General features: G+C 45.0%; 1 protein-coding gene across 1 annotated transcript in view; it reads left to right on the plus strand.

Moving 5' to 3' along the window:
- Positions 1–221: 221 nt before the first annotated feature.
- Positions 222–25885, plus strand: part of LOC117002881 (neural-cadherin-like) — a 45147-nt gene continuing 19483 nt past the window's right edge. Inside the window, exons 1-17 of the mRNA XM_033072421.2 lie at positions 222–423; positions 864–1089; positions 2390–2594; positions 2967–3078; positions 6198–6447; positions 7358–7500; positions 7848–8020; positions 8362–8530; positions 10628–10798; positions 14791–14963; positions 15066–15233; positions 16132–16381; positions 18706–18833; positions 20017–20203; positions 20312–20455; positions 22103–22386; positions 23329–24946. Coding sequence (XP_032928312.1) covers positions 294–423; positions 864–1089; positions 2390–2594; positions 2967–3078; positions 6198–6447; positions 7358–7500; positions 7848–8020; positions 8362–8530; positions 10628–10798; positions 14791–14963; positions 15066–15233; positions 16132–16381; positions 18706–18833; positions 20017–20203; positions 20312–20455; positions 22103–22386; positions 23329–24946 — 4531 coding nt within the window. The 5' untranslated portion in view covers positions 222–293. The remainder of the gene's footprint in view (positions 424–863; positions 1090–2389; positions 2595–2966; positions 3079–6197; positions 6448–7357; positions 7501–7847; positions 8021–8361; positions 8531–10627; positions 10799–14790; positions 14964–15065; positions 15234–16131; positions 16382–18705; positions 18834–20016; positions 20204–20311; positions 20456–22102; positions 22387–23328; positions 24947–25885) is intronic.

Raw genomic sequence — 25885 nt, forward strand, 5'->3', positions numbered from 1 at the left:
GCCTCCAGGCCAATAGCCTTGGTCAGAGAATACTTCTCAAAACAAACCTCATTCATTAACCCTCTCTAACCTACAGACCAGCTGTGGGTGCTACAATAATTAAATCTCTACATGTCCTTTGAAGTGGAAGCTTCCTTCTGAGTTTGTTTACAGATACTAATGGATAAGATCTTAACATTCCTGACTGCAGTTTGTGACCATGTCTAGAAATCCATGTGCCTTTTGCAGATGATGACTGGCACCTCTGCCACGTGACACTGCTAGCCCCAGAAGAGGAGCTCCTGTCCTGGGGCATGTATCCGTACCCGTACCTGGCGCGCGTCGATCCCGAGGCGCGCAAGGGCACTCTCATCTACCAGCTCGTCGCACGCTGCAGCAGCCACGGAAACACCACTGCTGGCATAACTTACACCCTCATTGCAGGTAGGGCTGCTCTGGAAAAAAAGGTGGAATTCTGTTTAATGGCAGATGTCTCTTACCAAGTTCCCATTTTAGAATTTAATTGATAGATTTTTCCCTTGGGGAACCCTTAAAGATGCAGCAAGTACAGCAAGTAGAAGCTGGAAGTGCTGTAAATAAAAGTTATATGGATGGAATCTTTCTTGCTGTCATTTTCTTTGCTTATTTTGAAGTTGGCAGCTTTACTGTTAGCTTAAGGCTCCATTTCTTACTCTTTCTAGTCTCTTTTACACTGGTCAACAAAACAGTGTGAGTGAAAGATCAGGTGAACAACTGGAAAAGTAAAAAGAAGTGCTGACAAGGACATAGGTGGATGAGTTGAGGATAGCTTACCTTGAGATGGTGAAGGTGCAAATGTTCCTGCTGTGGGGCTTGTCTCAGACCAGCTCTGTGTGTATTGGTAGGTGGTGAGGAGCGATTCCAGGTGGAAAAGGACACTGGCATGATCATGACGACTGGCTTGCCTTTGACGTGGAACAAGGAGTATGTGGTTACTGTGGAAGCCTCTGATGAGTACGGCAACAAGAGCCCCTATGCCTCCGTTTCCATCCTGGCAGGCTCCCGACCTCCACAGTTCACCAACATGTCCTACAGTGTGTTTGTCCCTGAAAACACTCCAGCAGGAGAAAAGTGAGTTGTGCTTGGTTAGGTGGCTCCCTCCCTGCAGTCTGAGAGGAGCTTCACAGAGCACAGTAGTGTGAAACTTTTGTGGTTTTGCTTCTCAGGGCTACATTATATGCATTTGCCTATTACACTTTAAAAATGATGTTGTGTTTTCTAAAAGAAATTACACCTCTCCTGATGTTTCAGAGTCTCCAGTGGGACATGAGTCTCCATACATCAGATGTAGTCTGGGCACTGGAATTATTTTAATGCTTCTGGGGTCTCAGTACATTGCATCATGGATTAGAACAGCCAAACTACTGGCTATGCATCCCCATGTGATTTAAACAAATGCTTGAAAAATAGTCTTTTAATTAACCAGATCTGTCCAGTTTGACTTGTATATGAATTTCTAGAAAGACAAGTCATTGCCAGACTCTTGAGATAACAGCACCAGTATGAAGTACAAATAGATAAAGCTCAATCCCCAAGGGGCTCTGCTGTTGCTTGAAGAGTAGCTAAGCCAAGTCACAGTGGGGAGATGCTCTCAAGCAGGCTCTGGGTTTATTGTCACTGTTCAGCTACTTGAGAGCAGAATGGGCTTTAAGGAGCAGGTGGAACAGTGCCATAAGGCCTCTAAGGAGCAGGAAACCTCAAAATAAACTGATGACCTAGGAAAAATTGCTGGAGATGTGCCACTAATCCTTAAGAGAGACTGAATGAGAAGGAGGAGGGAAATTTCTCTACTTCCCAGGAGCTTTTAGTGAGATGAGCTAAAAGTGTATTGTGCTGGTGAAAGACTGGTGTGAGAGGTGGAGCTTCAAAACATAAGTCACAGTAGGGAGGCAAACATTTATTTGATGTCCTGCCAAGGTGGACAGCAGGATCTGGAAAGCCCTGTGCTCCATGGTTTTCTCATCCATGTCTGAACCCATTTCTTTTCTGAATATAGAACTACAGAGAAACTCAGAAGTATAGCAGGTCACTTGCTTATGAATAACTGAGAAACTGGGGGTAAACCAGAAACTGCTGTCATGTATTTAAAAGGCTAAAATAGGGAAGAAAAAGATGTTTTAGTGTCAGTGGGGGTTGAAATGGCTTGTTATTTCAGCACTGCTATATCAGTGAATAAGTTTGGCGAGAGAAGAGAAGGTAGATGGGCTCCCTGTAGCAAAAGGGGTTTCCAGTCTGAATACAAAGCTGAGCCAAGCATTGATGAGAGTGAGCAAGACACCTTTCCTCATCCTGTCCTCCTCCTCTAGCTGCTGAGGAGACAACTTTTGTTGTTATTGCTTTGAAGCAAAGGTTGTTCTCTCGTTCCTTGCAGAGTGGCAGTTGTTGAGGCTGTTTCTTTCCAGAGCCAGCCTCTTTCCTACACTCTCCTGACGAACCCCTCCGGGCTGTTCCGGGTGAGGCAAGAGAGTGGAGAGCTCAGCCTGACCCACCCCGTGGACTACGAGAGTGAGCACCACCTCTACCACCTCCTGCTGAGAGCCATGGAAGCCGAGAGCACGCTCAGCAGTGTGACTGAGGTACATGAATCTCTTCATGTCCCACCCGTGGTCTGCAATCCTTGGTACACAGATGGATAGCCCCAACTGGTGAGGATGTTGGGAAAGGAGGAGGAATTTTAGTACAGGCAGAAATCTGGGCTCTGCCCTGGGCTCACATCTAGGCTCTGCAAATACCTCCTGTTATTACTTTTTGGCTTTGCCTCCCATTTTGGTAGTGGAGGACCAAATACTTCTCTGTGCTACAGGGATAGTGTGAGATGAATAGCGTCAGAGGTATAAGGATGGGACAACAGCAAAAGCACTGACTGTGTCACTGCAGTGTCCCAAAAGAGGTGCTCTTTTAGCAGTGTAGAAGCTAAAATCCATTCTCAATGTGTCCTTTTTCCTCAGGTCATGGTCCATATCACAGATGAAAACGACTGTTCTCCTGAATTCCAGCGCTCCATCTACAGCAGAGACAACGTTCCCGAAACCATTCCTATTGGGACGTCTCTTCTGCAAGGTGGGGACCATCCTTTCATTTCAGTCCTGCCACAGACCTGCTGGTTTGTTGCGTTTCCATGTTGTGGCCATGAGGAAGTGCTCTCTTCCACAGGCACTGCCTTTGTAAGATGTGGATGGCAGCTTTCCTGGCAGTCTGTGGATGACATTTAGGTATCCTGGAAGTAGAGTTGTGAGTGTCTTCAGGTGAGAATCACTGTATTGTGCTCAAGGAGAAATCCTGTGGTATCCAAGGACAGTTAAAGCAGCTGACAAGAAGTGGCTTAGTTTCCTTTAAATGTGGTAGCCATCTTTCAACTCATCTTGGTAATCTTTTTGTGTCCCAGAAGCAGCTACAATTAGTTTTTCTTAATGTGTTAAGAAAAAAACAGGGCTTTTTAAAATGGGCAACTAGTTTTGTCAAATAGGCATTAATGCTGTATAACTGATTTGCAAAGTGTTAAACGAAAAATGTTTTGAAATCCTGTGAACTTATATTTATGGTTATGGCTTACCAGTTATCATTCCATGTTTGGTGTTTTTAACATGGCCATGTGTCACTTGTGTATAAACCCTGAGTACAGAGTTGACATTTTTAGAGGCTAAAATAGTATTGTGATAAAAGACTTTCAGGGGGTCTGAACCCTGAGAAATGAGTATGTGCTAAGGTAAGACTTAGCAAGAAGACAAAATGTAAATTTCCCAAAGCTGGAGCTGAACTTGCAGGTTGCAGAGGTGATAAGAAGCTTAGCTTCCCTTGTGTAAGGGGGCTAAGACTTTTGCTAAGAGAGTTCAGAGCTTGTCATACTTAATTTTTAGATTTAATTGCTCTTAAGAAGAAAGAAATTGGTCAGAATAACCACATTCTAAAATTGCTAAGCATGTGATTTTCCTTAAAGAGATGAATGTTCTTCTGTCCAGAGGACTTGTAAAGCTCATCAAAATTCCACTTGTGGGGGAAAAAATGTATGCCCCATGTCCAAAGCAAGCAGGAGGTCAAAGCTGTGGAATTGCATCCTGTGTTGTCGTCTTGCCACATGGGGTACATTGCAAGAGAAAGAGCCGTCTTAGAAAATAAAGTGTGAGATGGAAATATGGTGACAGTCAGTGGAAATGGGTGTGTGAAGACTCACCTGCTGTAGAAGGGCTGAGCAGGGCTGTTAGTGGCACAGGTCTTATCCTGCACAAGGTACAGCTTCCTTGCAGCCACTAACTCTGACTGCCAAAGCAAGTACATCAGGAAAAAAAAGACAAACAGCTCTTACCCTTCTTGTAGTTCCTTGAGGGGTGGGATGTTGCAGTCTCAGAATGAACCACAAACAAAAATAAATGCAAATATGAGACAGTTTTTGCCGTTCTGGGTATGCCTGTAGCTGTTGGTGGCAGTGAAAAAGGTGTTGTAGTACATGCTTTTATTAAAACTGTGGATGATGCAAATGTAGGTTTCAGTTATCAGCTGCTTTTATTTTAGCACACTCGAAGTCTGAAGCACGGAGGGTGGTCCCAGAAGGGCCCTCAGCCTTCAGCTGCATCGCTGTGCCAGCAGAGCAAGGCTTGGAGCTGTGGCTGGCAACCCAGTCAGCTTTTGAACCAGAGTTAGCTTGAGCTAAGCTAGTTCAGAACACATGCAAAGACAGCACAGAGCTGCTTGTGGCTGGCACGTGATCCTTAAGATATCCTTTGCAATGCACACCGGTTTCCAGGATGGAATGAAATGGAGAGGAATAGAATTCCCACTTGCTATTGGGAAGTAAGGCATGTTTCTGTCATGTACATGGAAGAGCCACATTCCTTATTTGCCAGAAAACATCTGGAGGAAAAGAAGCAAGCATCTGGGGGAAAAGAAGCATATCGTTTAGTACATAGAACGTGTTTTTGTGAGTGGTTACAATGGCTCACTAATGACTGTAGATTAAATCAGAATTTTTCAAATCAAATAAGTTTTTGACGTTCTGCATGCCTTTCTAAAAACAACATTTAACCTCTATATTTGACAGATTTAAATCACTGTCATTTTAGTCTTGAGTTTTTAATGTATTTTGTCTGTCAGCGCAGCAAGAGAGTGATTAACTCTAAAGCCCTTGATTTTGTAGTCTGTAACACACACAAACATTTATTCACAGCAGGATTTGGAGAGATTTTAAACAAAATGTTACAACCAGTCTAAATATCCTTGTAAACAAAGATGAGTAACTTTCCACAGGCAGATGTAGTTGAAATTTTTTGCAGCTAAGTAGAACAGTTCTTCAGTGTACATTTGAAATCATTCTCTGCTCCTTTCCTGCTCTGAGTTAATATTCTGATAGTGATGGGTTGCTTCTGCCACCCCTCTGTCAGTGATGCTGCAGCAGTTTGCTGGGGTGTCCAGGCACTGCAATCACTGTTCTGCTTCCAGAGGGCTGTGTGATGCCTGGCTGCATCTGGATCCCATTGGTAGAATAAGGAGTTTGTTTATTACCAGTGTGGGTATGATGTGAAGCCTCAGTGTTAGGCTAGAAAAATTGCAAGGTAATTGGAGAGGTGAGCTTCCTCTCTTAAAAATCACTTTTGATGCTATGCTGTGAGCTCCAGATCTTTGTTGTGCCGGTTTGTTGCTTCTGAGCAGATGGGACACTCAACATACTGAATAAACGCTTACTGGGGAGGAATGTTTAATCACTCTTCATACCTTGAAGCGCCAGGTAATTAAAAAGTATATAACTAGCTGGGAGCTAATTAAATTTGAATATGGCATTCCTGGAAAGAGTGAGGAATGAGTTTATGACTGATAATGTTCAACCAACATGCATACTGATTGAGCGCTAATTAGCAGTGTTGACTGCTATTTGTACAAAGCATTTTGTGCAGTGCTGGGATCACAGCTCCCTTGCAAATTCTGTCTGCAATCAGGCTGGAGTAAAGGGAAGTAAAGGGAAGTGTTTTGATTTCTCACTCCCAGCATCCTGCTAAGTTCCCAATCCTGCTAAGTTCCCAGACTCTAACCACAAAAAAAAAAAAAAAAAAAAAAAAAAAAAAAAAAAGCAAAGCACTTTTATGGATGAAACAGCCTGTTCTCAAAAACTGATAAAAACAGAGTTGGGAAACAGCATAAATAAATCTCCTTTGCAGAATGACTGTTCTGTTAAATGTGTTCTCTAACAGTGCTTGCAACAGACTGCGACTCTGGCTCCAACTCTGAGATCTCTTACTTCATCCAGAGCACTGATTTTTCCATCACACGTCACGGGGTCATCAATTCTAACCAGAGGCTGAACTTTGAGCGAGCAAACCACATGTACGAGTTTGTGGTGATAGCTGTCGATAAAGGACATCCCCCTCGCACGGGGACGGCGTCGGTGCGCATCCGAATGGCCAACGTCAATGACGAGGCTCCTGTCTTCTCCCAGCCCCTGTAAGGCACCCTGAACCCTGCCTGGGCTTTAAAAGATGCTGCTCATACATGTAACCTTAACAGCACTTGATTAAATGATCGCTTGTTGTTTCATGCACTGGTAAAATTGAAGGGTAATTTCTATATGTAAAGGCTTTAGGAGTTGGACTTTCATTTCTACATCATATATTTTCATTTGTGATACCAGTATATTGACTTTATAGAAAAAGAGCAGAATGAATCAAAGACCTATCTATACAGCGAATGATTTTGACTGCCTTGACTCCTAAGTCTCACAGTGGTTTCCCACATATAAATAGTTGACAAATGAATATAGTAGTTAGCAAACACTAAAACTTAATGTTAGCATCAACAGATTGTATTGTAAGTTAATTTCATGAGCCCCTACTTGTTTAAGACTCCTTTTTCTTTCCTGTCCCTAATCAGTGCAATTTCTATTCTTTGCACAATTTTGAAGTAGGAACATGTTTTAAAATACAAAGCATACATATATTTATTTACAAAATTAAATAATTTTTTCCATTCATCTCAGTAAGAAACACATATAATAATAAGAAACACTGCATGGCAGATACTAGTCCTTTTTCTCAACTTTAGGAGACATGTGATCCTGTTTGACAGGATCATATGTAAATGATGTATGTAGGATATATATGACTATACAGGATGTATAATGTGCATATTGTTATCCTCCAAAGAATCCTTCAAAATTATGTATACCAAAAGCACAGGATTGCAATCCTAAAATAAGTACCCTATGCTGTACAAAGAAGTCCTAAGTCATACCTTAAACCAATTTAAGATTCCAAAACTTTAAAAAACCATTCATAAAGAGTGCATAATCTTGCTGAAGGCTGACATGGTTATTCTGATACTTTGTGTGCTGCCATTGCTCCCTTATGTCCATCAGTTACAGGACTTTCCTTTCGGAAGATGCTGGTCCCGGCACCTTGGTGGCTACTGTTCGGGCAGAGGACCCTGATGGAGATGGGCTACTTTATCTGATTACAGGAGGCAATGAGGAGGGCAACTTTGAGCTGGATAGCCAGAAAGGTAAGGAAAGAGGTTTAAGAACACAGTTATTTATTCTCTAATCTCTATTGACTCTGCTCCACCTGTATATCAAAAGCCAGAAGAAAGCACCATATTTATGTAATCCGCAAATGGGGATGTTTTGTATCAGTGAGGATTAGTTCTTTGATACGATGGTTGTTCTTCAGCTATCAGCCAAAACTTGGGATCCTGGTCCAAGGCTGTGCAGACTGAGATGACAGGTTCCTGTGCTTTCCAACCAAAATACAAACTGAGCCAGCAATACAGTGACAGAGAAAAGTGATGCTCGCATGATTTTGTGTGTTTGCACAGTAAATTAGCATAACACTTTATGTTTCCAAATTCAGGTATCATTAAACTCCGCAGAAACCCACCCCCCAGACTGAAAGGGCCACAGTACACCCTGAATGTCACTGCCATAGATGACAACGCCTCAGGGGGACCCACTCGTCTCAGCAGTTTTGCTGAGGTTATTGTAGGAGTTAATGACATTAATAACAACAAACCTGTCTTCAGAGAGGTAAGATGTCTTTCTGCAGAGATTCTTTTCCCATCTAAGCTATAACTGGGGTAATAGAGTCTCCATAACTACTGGTGATTGCTGGTGGGCTGAAGGGTCTGTGAGTGCAGAGCAGAATGAACTTGTAAGTGAACAGCAGTCAGCTTTCTTCATAGAGGAAGTGTAAAGTCTTCGTTCTCCTTTCTCCTTCCTCTCCCTTAGAGGTTGATTTCTTTGTGTGCATAAGTAATAGTAGTGATTTTCTTCCAAGTTTTTCTCTGGAAAAAAATATTGACACTGTGCAGCAAATTCATGTTGCCTCTGTGTAATATTTAGGGTCGGATGTTTGGGTGTGTTTTTAGTGCGCTTACTACAGTGACAGCACCTGGGTTCTGGAGAATCAGCCTCCAGGCACGCATGTGCTACAGGTGAAAGCCTATGATGCAGACCTTGGCATCAATGGAGAGGTGAAGTATGGGCTCATGCACCGAGACGGAGCTTCCCTGGGCTTCAGCATTGACCCAGACACAGGTCAGTAGCTTCAGGTCACTGAGAAAACGTGAAAATGACATTGTGCTGGAATGAAAATGCTGCTCTATCAGTATGTCCATGTGGGCTCATGCTTAACAATGTAACTGTGACAGTTTATAGGATGAACACTGGGAAATGCTCAGGGTATGTAAATAGCCATGTAGATTAGATTAGATTAGATTAAGGTTGCAGTGATTCAAATCATAGTAGCATAAAATGGTTTGGGTTGGAAGAGACCTGAAATATCATTTTTTTCCAACACCTCTGCTGTGGACACCTACACCTTGCCCAATGCCCCATCCAGCCTGGCCTTGAACACTTCCAGGAATGGGGCTTCCACAACTTCTCTGGGCAACCTGTGTTGGGCAGTGTCTCACCACCCTCACAGGAAAGAATTTCTTGCTGATCTAAACCTGTTCTCCCTCAGTTTAAAGCCATTACCCCTTGTCCTATCACTACATGCCCACAGACCCTCTCCAGCTCTTGTGTAGGCCACCTTCAGGTACTGGAAGGTGGTGTAAGGTCTCCTTGGAACCTTCTCTTCTCCAGGCTGAAAAGTCCCAACTCAGTCTGTCTTCACAGGAGAGGTGTCCCAACCCTCTGATCATCTTAATGTCCTTCCTCTGGATTCACTCCAACAGATTCACATCCTTCTTATATTGGGGGCCCCAAATACAAGTGAAATAGAGAAACAAAGCCCTGTTCAATAAGAAGATTAAAATGTGTTCTGTATCACCTTCCTATTTGGATCAAGGTAGCTATAAAAATGCAGAGCAAAAAGTGTGATTTTTACAAGTTTATTCTTCCCTGTAATGTGGTGAAAAATTATTTCTCATCTCATGCACAAATAGGAGGTTCAGTGCACTGCAGGTGAAACCCTCATACCAGAACAGGGCAACAATGTCTTAATATATGATTTATTTCAAATGAAGATGTTATATAGTTGTTGATGTTTCTAGTCAAAATAGGAAAATGGGATATTGCTATGTCCAGGACTTTGCAGGAGACTGGAAAGGACTACAACAGGGCAGAAGAACTCTGAGTATAGTAGAGAAACAGGTCTAGAAGTGGCCTCAAGAAGGCCAGTTTGAAATCTGCTAACAAGAAGAAAACAGCTGAGGTAGGGAGACTTGATTAGTAGGGAGGAAAATTAGAAGATTTGGAGAAATTTGTTTGATTTATCCACTATATGTTTTTTCTCAGTTTTAATCTGTTCAATGAGGTAGCCTCCCACTCCTGTAGCAGAGGTTACTTTGGTTGCATCACTTGTGTCTTCTGTGGTGCGACTCTTCCTCAAAGTACAGTAATTTCATGACTATAAGGTGCACCAGATTATAAGGTGTACTTCCGGGTGTTGGCAAATTTCCAAACTTTGTCCATATATAAGGTGCACCAGATTATAAGGCGCACTTTTTTTTTGCAGTGAGTATCCTCATGCAACAAAGTAACGAATTAGTAATGGAATCACGCGATTGCAGAGTTTACTGGCAGGTACTCAATTTGCAAACATTTTTTGCAGATTGGTGTAGCCTTTAAATGCAGCCCCAGGCGCCCTCCCCTGCTTATGGCTCGCACTTCTGGGTTGGCTCGGGGTGGCCGTGGCTCCCGCGGCACAGGGCTCCCGCGGTGTGGGGCGAATTTCCCAACTTTGTCCATCATATAAGGCGCACTGGATTATAAGGCGCACTTCCAGGTTTGGACCAAAATTTTAGTCAAAATGGTGCGCCTTATAGCCGTGAAATTACTGTAATAATGATTCACTTACTTGTACTACCACTGGAGTAAACCTAGGGAGACCCTTCAGTGAGAAGGAGAAAGTCCTGTGCTCCACGAGATAACAAGACACACAGACTGAGCTTCTATCAGGGCAGCAGGAAAAAGGTTTCACATGACATGTGAGGAGATGAGAGACAAGAACTGGAGTTGGTCTAGTCCAAGACATGCGTTGCAGGGTCAGTGAGGATCAGGCTTCACGGTTGTGTTGCGTGCGGTCAGAGCTTCCTTTTGCACAGAAGATGTGCAGCTTCCTCTCTGCAGATCCAGTCCTGCTCTGTGACAGGAGGTGACACGCACAACAGGAGGTGTCTGTGTTCGCAGGAGCCATCACCACCACGCGGAGTTTCGACCGCGAGGAGCAGAGGGAGTACACTCTGTGTGTCACTGCCACCGACCGGGCGCAGGAGCCGCTGGTCGGCGTGTGCCAGGTCACCGTCCTCATCGCCGACCTCAACGACAACGACCCCAAGTTTGAGAAGAGTCGCTACCAGTGTGAGTGCTGCTTAACTACCTGTCCCACTGCTGCCACATGAATCTCATTAGAAGGTTATTCCTCATAACAGGGGTCAGCTTGTTAGGTGACCAATCTTCCTTTGTTCCCCACCTACCAGTTACTGTTTAACCCATCATCAGTGGAAATGTGCAGAATTAACCCGTCCTCTTTAGTTATTGCAGCTCTCTTAAAAACACTGACATACTTCAGTCCTGCAGAGGAGGCAGATCTGATCCCTTCTCTTTGCAGCTTTTCTCTGCCCTGCTCTTTTCAACATTGAATTTTTATTTGATGTCCCAAAACAAAACATGACATCCTAGCTGGGAAATCAACTCTGACTAGAAGTACAATTGTCATCCGTGTCTCTGCAGCACAGCACCTCTGTTTGAATAGACTGAAGTGGAATTTATGTTATGTCAAACAGCACAAAATCCTTGGTTTCTAGTCTGCCTTTGGCTGGGAGCCAATGTCTGCTGTATCTGTCCTGCTGAGCTAGCTTTTCCCATTTGCCCTGGTGACATTCCCTTTTTCATCCCCACATGATATGCTTTACATCAGGCTTTTGTTTAATTTGACTTGATGCTTCTCCACTAGAATCCTGCATTTCATTACACTTGGACTCTCTACATTTAGTGTCATCCACAAGTCATGAGCATAATATGTAGTTGTTGAACTGGAACAGGTCCTTCCTTGCATAATTGCTTGAAAATAAAAAAAAAAAATGTTGCCGATGCATCTGCCAACAACTTCACTTTGGAGTTTTTTTGCCACTGTGTGGAAATGTCAAGGAGGGCAAAGCAGTGCCTTATTAAACTGAATATGGCTTATAAGAAAATTGTCCTTAATATCACATATACCAGCATTTTAGAAGGATAAATTGGATGTTTATATTTCAAGACTTGTAACAAGAAGTGACATGCTGGGAAATGAGTTAAATATACATCCACACTTCAGAGTTATGTACAAGGACAGAAGGAAAATTGTGTTGCACCTTTGAAAGTATCTTGTAGTGACTAATTCTAAGTGCCAAATTCACTAAAATGTGTAGATTTTGAATAGCCATTTCTACAGTCTTACCAGCATCTTCTGCAAACCTGGCCAAAGCAGCACGGAGAAGCTGAGTAACAATGATCTTTCTAGAGAGAAATATTTTTGAGGACAGCAAACAACTCCCTGATGAAATGTTTGTGCAAAGATGAACCCTTTTCTTCTACCATCACACATGTCCTTCAGGTGAAACTGCCCATGACTTTTCTTTTTCAAAAGCAGTGAAGCTGAGAGGTTGCATTTGTAATTATCGTGGCTTCAGCACTTCCGAGGAACAGGCAGATTTTTTTCTTTTTTCATGAACAGAGGGCACCAGCAAAGGTTCTGAAGCAAAGGAAGCTTTTTGAGATGGCAAAACTGCAGATAACAAGGGCACATTATGCCTAGCACTTTCCCCAGCATTTCTACATAAGTAATCAATGCTTGAACGTCACAGAATTAAAAATAGCTTCTTCCCTAACCAGATCAAATGCCATTAGTCATAGGTTTCTATTTGTCCTGGAAACTGCTAGTTCTTTACTCTCAGCATTAGGATGTTGGTCAAATTCCTGATTTAGCCATGCATCTTACCATCTGTCTGCAAAACAGACATTAAAGAAATGTTTAACTGTATTAGAGATGGTACAGTAAATGTTAAAGTTGTGTCAGCAGCAAGCAAAGTACAGTAATTTCACGAATACAAGCCGCAGCAATTTGACAAAAATTTTGGTGGAAACCCGGAAGTGCGGCTAATAGTCGGGGGCGGCTAATATGTGAATAATTTTCTGACATTTACAACCCCAGACATGCCAGCCAGGGCGCAGAGCCAAGCACCTGCCAGTAAAAGCCGGCATTCCGCGATTGTTACAGTGTTACTGTGTTGCCCTGGCTCCCTGCAGGCAGCACGGGGGGCGGGGAGAGAGGCGGGAGAGCTCTCTTCTTCCCTCCTCTGCCACAGCCCAGGGGAGGACGGGTGGGGGGGGCGCCGCCATTGCCGCGGCCCGGGGGGGGGGGGGGGGTGCTTGGGCCGCGCCCGCCGCCGGTGCCACGGGCGCGGGAAAGCTCCGTCCCCGCCCGCCGCCGCTGCCGTAGGAGCGGGGGAAGCTCCGTCCCTACCTGCCACTGCGGGGCAGCGCCGACCCGGGGTGACCGAGCCCAGTGGCAGCGGCGGCCGGTCCCGAGCGGCAGCACCGGGCTGGGCCACCTGGCCCCGTCAGCAGCCCCTAGCGGGCCGAGCCTGCACAGCCTTAGCTCAGCCAGTAAACCCTGCCCTCCCGCGGTTCTGTTACTAATTGCACGCGGGTCCTCGCTGCGAGCGACAGAGCGACTTATATTCGTGTGCGGCTTATCTATGGACAAAAACCAAAATATTTGCCAACACCCAGAGATGCGGCTTATACTCAGTGCGGCTTGTATTCGTGAATTTACTGTACATTAAATGAGAGCACCACCCTTCCAAGTAACTTTGTCTGTTTTCTTACAATGCAATTTAACAGAATTTGACTGTTAAAGACTGCATAAACACACGCACACAGATACACACACACAAAAGCAAAAACACGAAAAAAGGAGTATTTTACAGTGATTTTTGGCAGTTAATTCCATTTTCATTGATATATCTTAGTGCTGGTAAATCTCTTGTGAGATTAGGTTTGTCTTTTGCTGACATACCAAAGACAAGAATCCCAGGACAATTAAATGACACAGGGACAAGTGAAGCCAATTTAGTGACACAGGGATGAGTGAAGCCAGTTGAATCTCAAATTATTGTTCAGGGAGCAAGTGGTTGCTGTTGTTTGAAGTTGTACTACTCCACTACTACAGAGGTAGGCATTTAAGGAGAAGACCAAAAGAGAAAACATGACCACCCCGTAAGCAAAGTGCAGTTCTGATTATCCCACCTCAAAAGTACTAAAGGAAACACATATCAGGGAGATCAAAGGCATGAAAGTTTCTGAGCAAGACACGAATTAACAGACTGATTGGGTTGCCTAAACCCAGTTGCAGCAGCCTTCCCACTCTCAGTTTTTATACACTGAGCTGATGGAGTCAGTACCAGCAAACAGCTCAAAGACACAATCAGGCAAGACACATAGCTACTTGAAGGAGGCATTGGGACTGGATGGCTGAGGATAGAGGGAAGAGCTGGACCAAAAATCAGTGTAATATAAAGACAGCTGTGGAAGGAAGACAGCTGGCAGGGATGCGATAGCTTGATATAAAACTGTGTCTTGCAGAGTAGAGGGGAGCAGAGGATGACTGCTCATGATTTCCCATCATTTGGTTGGTGTCCCTTCCAGAAATCAGGCTTTAGGAAGACAAAATTAATTACTCTTCTGTGCAATGGGCTCTTCAAATGTGTGAGTTTTCCACCAGATTTTTAGATGACAATTATCTGAGCAGGTTCAAAGAAAGATTGGTGGCTTTAGAACTACGGGCAGAAAGACATGACCTTTGACACAGGTGGATTCCTGGGAGCAGGGAGTGAAATCTAAGGAAAGAGACATACATAAAATGATCATTGCCCTTGCCTTGGGCAGCTTCTCCAAAACACTGTGGGGTTGGAGGTCTCTTTGCTGTGACCTGAGTCTTTATGCTTTGCAATTACCTAGTGCCTCCCACTGGCAGCGCTGCCAGCACCACTCATATTCAAGATTACTTCAATTCACACAGAATCCCCTTTGGTGCCAACTGCTTTTATCATCAGCTGAGCCCAGCAGGCTGGGCTGTGATCTGAAGCAGAGGGCATGTGAGCTACTGTGGGGCTTGCCAGCACCACCATGGGGAGGCAGTGCTGGCAGCACAATGTCAGTAAATCTGCAGCACCTGCAGCTCAGACAGGGGAGAGAGAAGGGAAAGCTAAAAGGTTGGTGACACTGTTGGTACTTTAACAGAGGTATTTCTTTACAAAAGCAGCCTGATAAACCAGAGCAGACCTGCTGACAATACCTTTGTCTTTCCAAAGACTTCCTTAGTGAAGATACTCCAGTGGGGATGAGTTTCCTCCGAGTTGCAGCTCACGACAGTGACCAGGGTGTGAATGCTGCTGTCACATACTCAATGTTAGAGCACCAGCTGGAATACTTCCAGATCAACCCCAGCACAGGCTGGGTGTATGTGAATTGCCCGCTACCCCAGGTAATGTGAGACTCAGCCCCTCAAACCCATTGCAGAGGGCTAATTGCAATCTCTTGGTGTGTACAAAACGGTTTTCAAGTACCCTCTGTCTCTGTTTGGCAGGCAATGCACATTAGCCGCTATATTGTGGCGACAGACGGCGGCAACAGGAGCAGCACAGTGGAGCTGACGGTGACAGTCACCAGTGCACTGAGCCAGCCACCCCAGTGGGAGCAGAGCACATACTGGGTAACCATCCCCGAAAACACCATTCGTGACACCAAGATTGTGGTATGTTACAAGCGTGATTACTTCCCTCCCTCTTCATTTCACCTCTTCCTCTGTTGTGCTCTGAGTCAGAAGCACACGGATGCCCGCTCTGCAGACTCACTGCTTTGCTCTGTTCCCTTATGAGCCTTCAATGCTCTGTACCCACTAAAGTTTGTCAGGTGTACCTGCCGCAGAATAGGCTGGCATTTCAGCTGGCAGCAGTTTTCCCAGTGAATTCTTGCACAAATGGCCATCAAGGTGTGCTTCTACAGGAGCAAGACTTGTGCGCTGCCAGAGAGGGAAATCCTTGAGCGTTCCTGCCGAGAGCCAGCTCCTCACTCCTCCATCCTCAGTGGGCTGTGCTACTAGCTTGTGTCTTTCCTAAAGCTCTTCGCAGTTTAGCACAAGAGCATGCAGTAACATAGTTTGCTTCAGACTCTTCTAACTCAAACCAATTCCTTTTCAACACATACAGACTTAGTCTTTAAGGACAGTGCCTTCTATATATTGCTGCATAATTCTTGCTTTCCTCCTCCTGTATGTAATATTCAAGCACTTGCAAAAAATTTAGGGCTTGGGTTTTTTTTTTTCTGTAACTTGCTGGGTAAAGTGTACAACTCATTGGAGAAATGGTCTCTTTATGGATCGGCTTTGCTTTGGAAGGAGGAGAGAGGAGGGATTTCCTTTAGCTGTTCCAGCAGATAGATTTCCTGTTGATTAAACACCTTCATCAAACCTAGATATTGTAAAATAAGACTCAGCTCTGTAAATGTTTCTATTTTGTCTGTTCCCCCAGTCATACAGGCATGTGTGTTCTTGGAGAACATGCACGTATGTATGCTTCTGCCATCAAACTCAACACGTAACACTTGCAGCCCCGTGCTTCATGAATGTATGTGGTGGCTCTTTTCTTCTTCAGACCATCAAAGCCACATCCCCTCTTGGTGATCCCAGGGTCACGTATAATCTGGAGGAGGGTCAAGTTCCAGAGACTAACATGCCAGTTCGTTTCTATCTGAAGCCAAACAGAGCTGATGGATCTGCTTCTCTTCTAGTCGCTGAACCACTTGACTTTGAGACAACTAAGTTTTTCACCCTGACAGTCCGGGCACAAAATGTAGCAATGACTCCTTTAGCTTCCTTTGCCACTGTTTGTGTGAATATTACAGGTAAGCTTTGCTGCTGTTCAGAACAATATTGTTATTATTTTTAGTATAATGCCACGAATTAAGGTAACATCCATGAAATGCCAAGCTACCTCAGAATGCTTTGTACATTTCTATATTGTAAAAAGTTCTGCAGTCATTAAAAAGGCTTGTGTGAGACAATTCCTAAGAATAACTATCAAATGTGGAGATGTGATAGTGCAAAAATGGGCTGTCTGAAAGTTTAGGCAGCACTAGTGCCTGGTTCTGTAAAGGTAATTAGAAAGATTTTCTTTCAAAAGGAGGAGAAATCCAGTACTTGTTCCCAAGCTATTGAAAGGAGATGAGTATTACTGGAAATAGTCTGTGCTACAGAAAAAGAAACAGCCCAGATAGGCTGGGTTTGTGTTGGATATCTGTTTAGGGGTTTTTGTTACATTCAGAATTTTCCGTCGCATACTGAGATTACAACAACAGAAATTAAATAGCAAGGATCCCTATGATAAGTGCAATTTTCAAAAATCTGATCCAAACCTCCTTATTAGCAGGATCTTTTAAGAAGGCTCTGTTCCAGTAGATCCACATAAAACTATAAATCTGATATTAATCCCTGCTTTTTGCAGGATTAGTGGAGTTACAGTAATTTCACGACCATAAGGCGCACCGGACTATAAGGCGCACCCGCCGGGAGTTGGCAAAATTCGCAACTTTGTAGATCAGATGAGGCGCACCGGACTATAGGGCGCACTTGTTTTTTGCAGCGAGGCTCCGCCCCCAGCTCCCTCCGCGCGGTTGCTGGCCGAGGTCCCGCCTCAACCCGGCAGTCATTGGCCCCCGGGCCCGCCTGTACCTGGCAGGGGCGGTGCCGCGGGCCCCCAGGCCTGCCTGCATCCGGCGGGGCCGGGGCATGGCCGCCACCCCTCCGTGCTGCCTCTCCGGGGCCGGGCTATGGCCGCCGCCCCTCCGTGCTGCCTCTCCGGGGCCGGGCTATGGCCGCCGCCCCTCCGTGCTGCCTCTCCGGGGCCGGGCTATGGCCGCCGCCCCTCCGTGCTGCCTGCATGGGGCCCGGGGGGTGCCTCTAGAGGGACGGCTCCGCCTGCACGGGGCCCAGGCGTGCCTCTGGAGGGACGGCTCCGCCTCCACGGGGCCGGGGCGTGCCTGTGTAGGGGCGGCTCCGCCTGCACGGGGCCGGGGCGTGCCTCTGGAGGGACGGCTCCGCCTCCACGGGGCCGGGGGGTGCTTCTAGAGGGGCCGTCCTGCCTGCACGGGGCCGGGGGGTGCCTCTGGAGGGGCGGCTCCGCCTCCACGGGGCCGGTGGGTGCCTGTGGAGGGGCGGCTCCACCTGCACGGGGCCGGGGCGTGCCTCTGGAGGGCCGGCTCCGCCTCCACGGGGCTGGAGGGTGCCTGTGGAGGGGCGGCTTCGCCTGCACGGGGCCGGGGGGTGCTTCTAGAGGGGCGGCTCCGCCTGCACGGGGCTGGGGCGTGCCTCTGGAGGGGCGGCTCCGCCTCCACAGGGCCGGGGCATGCCCGCCCCTGCTCCGCCCCACCTCCACCTGGCAGCCATGGCCCTGCCGGCTCCCCCCGTGGCTCGCAGCTCGCACTTCCGGGTAGGCAATTTTTTTGAACTTTGTCCATCAGATAAGGCGCACCGGACTATAAGGCGCACTTCCGGGTTCCAGGGAAAATTTTAGTCAAAAGGGTGCGCCTTATAGTCGTGAAATTACTGTACTTTTGTTAGGCAAACATTCAGATGAAAATATGAATAAATGAATTCTCCAGCAAAAACATTTGTCTTGCCCACCACCATGGAAATGAGAATGGGGTAGTAATTTGAAAGGGAATCCAACTTTCCTGCTTCACTTTATCACAACATTGTCCTGTCTTTCACAATCCATCAATGCAAAACCCCTTCAGGCTGTAGAGCAGAATCTGAGCCTCACTGTAGGTTATGGACCCTATCCCAAAAGGTTTTTCCTGTAGTGCAGTTAATGGTACCACATTTTGGCAGAAACTTCATTCTGCTAACTAGGAAAAATCCCTTTTCAGTAACTTAGCTGTGGATGAAAGCCCTCCTGGTCCTGGCATTCATGATATGTCTCTGGTCAAATCATTAGCCAGTATCTCAGCTGGGATAAGCCACTGTCTCCCAGAAACTGCCCAGTGTCTGTAAAATGCCTCCTGACTGCTACCATGAGAATGGGAAAACCCAGAGCAGGATTGCTTATTGCTATAAACAATGTAAATTCTTCCTCCAAACAAAATACAACTGCGGGGGGAAAAAAACAAAACACAGTAAACAAAAATATCTTCAAATATTTTCTTACCATGATCCTCATCACCTTTTTCAGATGTCAATGATAATGTTCCTTTCTTCATGTCCTCTAACTACGAGGTGTCTGTGCCTGAAGGAGCTGATGTTGGCACGTCCGTGGTTCAGGTGTTAGCTATGGACTTGGATTCTGGCCTACATGGAGAGGTTTGACCTTAATTCACTTCTTTTCCACTCAAGTGGCAGTATTGTACTTAGTGAGAATATGCAGTCAGCAGATGGCAGGGTAGTGAGCCACCAGCACTTCTTACAGCACTTAAGTATTTATCTGTCTTATGGCTGATGAGCATCACGTGGGATGCAGGCAGAGAAGATGCTGTTTGTGATCTCAGGGTCCTGCAGCGTGGCAGCTCATCCTGATCCAGCAATCATGACAAAGCACTGCTGCAGGATGCTCAGGGTTGCTCCCATGACAAGACAAGTGGCTGTGGCTGCAGGACATGTTTCCAAACTCTTACCTCTTTAGCTCATTTTTTAATTGACCATTAGTGATTATTGTCAGTTATTCACAGCCATTTAAATATAGTAAATTAAATACCATCATTGGTGAAACCAACATTTGACCATCATAGCAATAATGACCCAACCTTAGGAAAAAGCAGAATTCTGAAGGGAATTTCTCATTTTCTTTGCATTTTCCTGAGTGATTTCTAAAAATCCTACTAGCTCTTCTGTGAAGAAACTGTAGCTAGTGGAGATCTGCTGTTCTGGAACTGTCATTTTGCAGCTTCTGAAGAGTAACCTGTGCGGTAGACAGTCTGGTCCTGCTCTGTGCATGACTTGGGGGTGGGGATGAAAACAGTGTTTTTTCAGAGAATGACCTTCATTAAAAGGAAAAATGTGAATACCTTTCATTAGTGGAAGATTTCATTTATGCAGTCTTGTTGAACAGGACTAGATTATTAGCTTTTTTCTTTTGTTGTTGTTTTTTGTTGGTTTTTTTTCTGTTGGTTTTTTTTTTTTTTGAGATCAGAAGCACAGTGAATTACTAGACGCTGAGAAGACACCAGGGAAGATGCCAGTCCATACATTCTCCTGTTATTCATGATCTGTCTTAACTGATCCTACTGGCCACTGTTGGAGATTAGACACTAGGCTTGATGGGCCTTGATATCACTGGTACAGATGTTCTTCTGTTCGAGAATTCTGCCCTTTTAATATCCAAATGAACAAAAGACTTAGAAAAATCATGTTCAGATGATCTGTCTTTCCTCAGTGTTGCTACTTTGCAGGCAGAACCAGGAGGCTACTGAGGAAGTGGGAGGTCACAGCACTTGGACATACAAATGAAAATTGAAAATGTAACCTCTTTTAACTATTTCCTTTTTAGGTTCATTACTTAATATTAAAGGATGCTAATGAGGATTATCGGTTCTTCACCATTGAACCTGAGACAGGAATTATTTCCACCCAGGCATCTTTTGACAGAGAGAAAAGAGCCTCTTACTTGATTGAAGTTCAGTCTCAAGACTTATCAGAATCCGCTAGACCTGGTGTTCAAGGGCAGCCCAACACAGGTAAATCTAAGCCATTCTATATTGAGCTTTTTAGCTTTCATAGGCTTGGATGGTATGTCCACCTCTGCCATTTCTACTCTGTGTGTTCCTCTTGCATCTCCTCCTTAGACACAGCCTACGTGAGGATTTTTGTCAGCGATGTGAATGACAACGCTCCGGCATTTCCTCGGCCAGTGTATGAGGTCAGCATAGATGAGGACAGGGATGTTGGAACTCCTGTTGTGACAGCAACAGCAAATGATGAAGATGAGGGTGAGTGGACCCTGCATGTCTTTTAAAGTCCTTTTAGTGTCACCCTGTGTTTGTGTGTAGGGCTGCCTTCTTCATGGACGAACGCTTCTCTGCATTCAGCTGACAATTCCACATTTCAAACATTTGTAAAAGTGGGGACAGAAGTTCTGGGCACATGTGAGTGTTTTCTTTACTTAGGTGCTCAGGTTTGTAGCGCAAAGGTTAAGTTAGCTGGCAATGTCTTTGGGGCAGAATGGAATCATCTGGAATCACAACACTGCTGTAACTTTACACTCATTCTTTCCAGAGCACATGCTTGCTTTTTGCTGACTCCTGTGCTTTCAAGATTTCCCTAGGAGTCAGTTCTATTTACCACAATTGTGGAATATCAAATGTGTGCTTTGAGTTAGTGGGTTAAATATGCTTGTGGAAGAATCTGACAAATGTGGGATGAAATGGCCAGAAATGAAGTCAGGAAGAAAGGGAAAGTCAAATCTCCCATTTGGGCTCATACTGACACCAGCTCTGATGGTGTGAAGCTGCCCCCACAGTGTGATGAGACCAGATGGGCAGAGCCAGTCCAACAGCATGTACCACTAGTCAGTCCCTGTCTTTGCATTTTGGTTACTGATGTGAGCTGGTCCAGCTCAGCTTTCCCAAAAGAAACAAATCTATTGATTAAAAGAAGGCAGCTGGTAACAGAGTCCAAATGGGAACCAGAGGGACGTGTTGCTGGGAGCAGGTGAGAGCTGGCCAGTCCTTTCTGTAGTGCTGCAATGCCTGTGCCTCTTAGTACCCATGAGGGAGGTGTAAAGAGGCCATTTAAAACCAGCTGCTGCCCTGGGGAGAATTTGACTAAAGCTGCTAGCAAGTGATGCTCAAACTCTTTCTGCAAAGGTGGCCAAGTCCTTCTGAGCACTAATGTTGACCACAGCCTTTTCACTTGCTAGCCATCCATACTCCTCTAGTCTTCTCATCCACAGCTGGCTCACAACTTAAAAACCTGAATATTCTTTTTGCTCCTAGCAGCTCACCTATTTCATTTAGGAAATGACTTTGTATACTGGAATGCAATGTAGTTTTTACTTTTCCAAATAAGTAAACAGGAAGCACTAAACGATTTGTTGTTGTTCCTAAAAGTTTTGTTGTTGTCCCTAAAAGTTTTGCAGCAATCAAACAACTGCTGTTGCACAGGTGGAATGTTCTAAGATGAATTCTTGCTCAAAATGGAGGACTTCTGTTATATTTTAGCACCACCCAGTGGTTTAAAAATAGTTAAGGGATACTGGCATTTGAAATGAGAGGCTTAGGAAACATTGAGTAAAAACAGCTTCTTGTATTTTCATAGCCTGTTACTTTATTATTGGAAAATGAATGCACAATAAATTAAAGGCACAATTTCTCCATTAGCAATCAACAAGTGTGCTTGTCTGTGTCAGTAAATTATGCTTGTCAAGATAAATGCAAACCTAGCTTGCCATATACTGTGCACAAAACCTTCAAATTACATACACAGATCATTCTGTGTATGTTTCTATGTTTTATCTCACACATGCACACCACAACAATCTGGGCAAATAAGGTTTCTCTTGGATACATGTCCATTGTGCATAGCTGGATTGAGCATTCATAGAGTGAACAGGGGGCAATTGTTTCTTTCTCTTGTAGGTGCAAATGCCAAACTAAGGTATCAGATCACTTCAGGAAATGTGAAAGGGGTTTTTGATGTGCAACCTGAGATTGGAACTGTCTTCATTGCTCAGCCTCTGGATTATGAACAAGAACAACATTATGAGCTCCGGCTTGTAGCTTCTGATGGAAAATGGGAAAACCACACTCTTATCATCATCAATGTTGTCAATAAGAATGATGAAGCACCAGTCTTCACCCAGAATGAATACCAGGGCAGTGTCTTGGAGGAGCTCACAGATCTGCCTGTACTTGTCCTAAAGGTAAAGCAGCTTCCACAAACCAGGGCAAAACCTGGCTTTGTGTTCAGCTCAATCCCATCCATTCACACAAATCCAAAAAGACAGTTTGTTTAGGGTGGGTGAGGCCTGGTATTAAGAATTAGCCAGCAACTTTCTGTAAAGAATAGAATCAAGTAAGCCTGGTAATTTTGCGTGGCGGACTTGCTCTCTTGACTGACATAAATAATGCTTGGTTTTGATCTTAAGGGTCATTTCCAAACTGATTCTAAAATTATGTGATTCTAAGTATTGGAAAATGTGATAACTTCCCTTTACAAAGAAGATTTGGCACATTTTGAGTAACTGTATAAGCACAGAACGGTTGGCATGTGTACCTCATGCATGAAATGGTTAAATTTATGCTACCAAATAAACATTACCAGGGATTGTTCTTTGACTCCAGCTCAATCATCCTTGTTATTTTGTTGTTAGAGCAGTTCTTGGTAGGCCCAACTAGCAATCTCCCAAACAATCCCTGGATGCAAATCAGGAGCTGGGAGTACTCTCTGGCCTGTGCTGATTATCAGCTTGGAGATATGGGCTGTTTTCACGGCAGTCTGTTCACTCAGACAGAATCAGCCTCTGCTTACCTTTGTAGTTCAGTGCCAAAGAATTTCACAAGAAATATTTGCTCAGCAGAACTGTTATTATTTTCACTTGATTCTTCCTACAGTTTTTTGTCTTTCCAAAATATAATGGGGTGTAGAATGTATTAGTCTGTCAAAATGTCCTCATCTTGTTTCTCTAGGCTGTGTATGATGTTTATTGAAAGAGTACTTGAATGACTCAACCCAATAGATGCTTGCTGTTAAAATGCACACTATTCATTTAGCCTGCAGTGTAGTAGCTACCATCAATAAAAGAATTCTTTTAAATAAAAGAATTTTTAAAATACAAACACTTGCCTGCTGTGGCTTGTTCCAGGTTTCTGCAACGGATCCCGACCAGGCAGCAGATCAAAATGCCATTAACTATTCCCTGCACGGACAGGGAGCCAGCAGCGAATTCAGCATCAATGAGAGCACAGGTGAGATCAGCGCACACAAAAGGTTGGACCGAGAGAAGCGATCCACGTGGCGCTTCCTCGTTCTTGCAACGGATGAGGGCGGAGAGGGACTGACTGGCTTTGCAGATGTGATCATAGAAGTGAGGGATGTGAACGACAACGCGCCCCTTTTCCTCTGTGTGTCAGATGGCTGCTTCACAGGCCACATCCCTGAGGACTCTCCGGCTGACACTCCTGTCATGGAAATGACAGCAGTGGACCTCGATGACCCCAAGGCTGGTATAAATGCTGTGCTGACATACAGTATCATTCAGAACGTCAAAAACGAAATTAATTTGAACTTGTTCTCAATTGATTCAGTCAGTGGCACCATCTCTACAGTGCTCGGGTCCCTGGACCGTGAGAAGGAAGACAAGTACCTAGTGGTGGTTGAGGCCAGAGATGGAGGAGGGCTCACTGGGACAGGCACCGCCACTATTTTGGTGACTGATGTCAATGATCATGCTCCAGTCTTCCTGCAAAGGATTTACACAGCATTTGTCTCCGAGAACACCAGTGTTAACACTGAGGTGGTGGTGGTGTCTGCTGTGGACAGAGATGAGGGAGAAAACGCCATGGTGACGTTCAGCATCGTTGATGGGGACAATGACCACAAGTTCTCCATAGAGACAGATGAAGTCAACAACTGTGGGTTTATCCGACTACGCAAACAGATTGACTTTGAGAAGCCTCATGAGAGGGTGTTCAATTTGACTGTGAAAGCAGAGGACATGGATTTCTTCAGCATCACTCACTGTGTGATCTATGTGGAGGACTCAAATGATCATGCTCCTGTCTTCTATCCCCAGTTCTATGAAGTGGCTGCACTTGGGGAAGATGTACCAGTTGGTACCAAAGTTATTCAGGTTTCTGCCGTGGACTTGGATTCTGGCCTGAATGGGAGGTTTTTTTTCCACCTGCTAAACAAGTCTGATCCAGGTGGCCAGTTCTCTTTGGACAGTGATGGGTGGCTGATGGTTGCACGATTGCTGGATCATGAGACAGTGGCTCAGTACCAACTCATTGTGATTGCCACTGATATGGGACAGCCCCCTCTGACTGGCAGCGCCACTGTTTTAGTGACTCTGCAGGATGTAAATGACAATGGGCCAGAGTTCGAGGCACATTATAACCCAGTGATCTGGGAAAACACAGCTTCTCCCCAGGTTGTTCAAATGAACGAGACCTCCACGCTGCTGTATGCCAAGGACCGAGACACTGCTGTGAACGGAGCGCCTTTCTCCTTCCGCCTTCTCGGCGATTTCGACAGCCTGGCCAGCTTCAGCTTGCAGGACTTGCACAACGGAAGTGCCAGGCTCACCGCACTGCGCACCTTTGACAGGGAGGTGCACAAGGCGTTCTACCTGCCCATCCTGATCACAGACAGCGGGCTGCCCCCCATGAGCTCCACCAACACACTGACCGTGAACATCGGGGACCAAAATGACCACCCGCATTCTGCTGGCTACATGGAATGCCTCATTTACAGCTATGATGGTAAATGACTCCCTCATCTTTGCTTCCAAGTGTCACGTAAGGTCAAAAGAGGTAGCTTTCAGTTTTATAGGAGGACTCTGTCCTGTTCCACATAAGTTGATAGTGGAGGTGCTACTGAAATTTGCTTAAATCCCAACAGAGAGCAGTAGTTTATGTGGGGCACAGGACTCTGGGCCACTTGATTTGTGGAAGAAAGTGAGCCAGTCTTGAAGAAGGAGCATAACTGGTTGCTTTTCTTGGCACCTTTCTGTCAAACTTGAGTAATGGTCTCTTGGTTTCAGATACAGTTTTCCGACACATTAACATATCAGGGGGGAAAAAATTACCAAAGTTCATAATGTTGCTGAGAAATTATGAGCCTGAATGCTGAGAACTTTCTGTCTCCTCCTTAAACTTTTTCTTTCTCCAGACTGAATTGAATTTTAGTGAATAGACCTAAACTGAACTCATATGTAAACTGCTGAAACATCCATCCAAGTCTTCAGCTGAAAAGTGCTGTTAGGGGAGAATTTTCTGTGAATGCTAGCTGCCTCCAGTGTGAGAGAAGCCATCTTTCCCTTCTTGCTTTGGCGATTAGGCAGCACTATTCTTGTGATCTGGTGCCCCTCACAATAAGCCCATCAGGAAAATAAACCACACAGGTAAAAGTATTTTGGGATGCTTGATCCATGTTGGCTCAGGGCATTCCTTCCTCTTTTACTCTGCTCTGTGTCCCATGGTTTGATAACACATTAATTAGATTGTCTGTTGTGGCACACTAGGAACTACTTCTGAGTAGATGATGTGCAGACTCACATTTATTTGTACTGAAATGTTGTACTGCCTGTTGCATAATTACTCAAGTTCAGCTTATTGTGAAATCAGAACCAATTCAGTTTCTATTTGCTGAGAAACCCCACCTGTAGCTTATACCAAATGTTTTCATTAAGCCTGAATTCC

This window comes from Catharus ustulatus, chromosome 1 (genome assembly GCF_009819885.2).
Source record: "Catharus ustulatus isolate bCatUst1 chromosome 1, bCatUst1.pri.v2, whole genome shotgun sequence".
Lineage (NCBI taxonomy): Eukaryota > Metazoa > Chordata > Aves > Passeriformes > Turdidae > Catharus > Catharus ustulatus.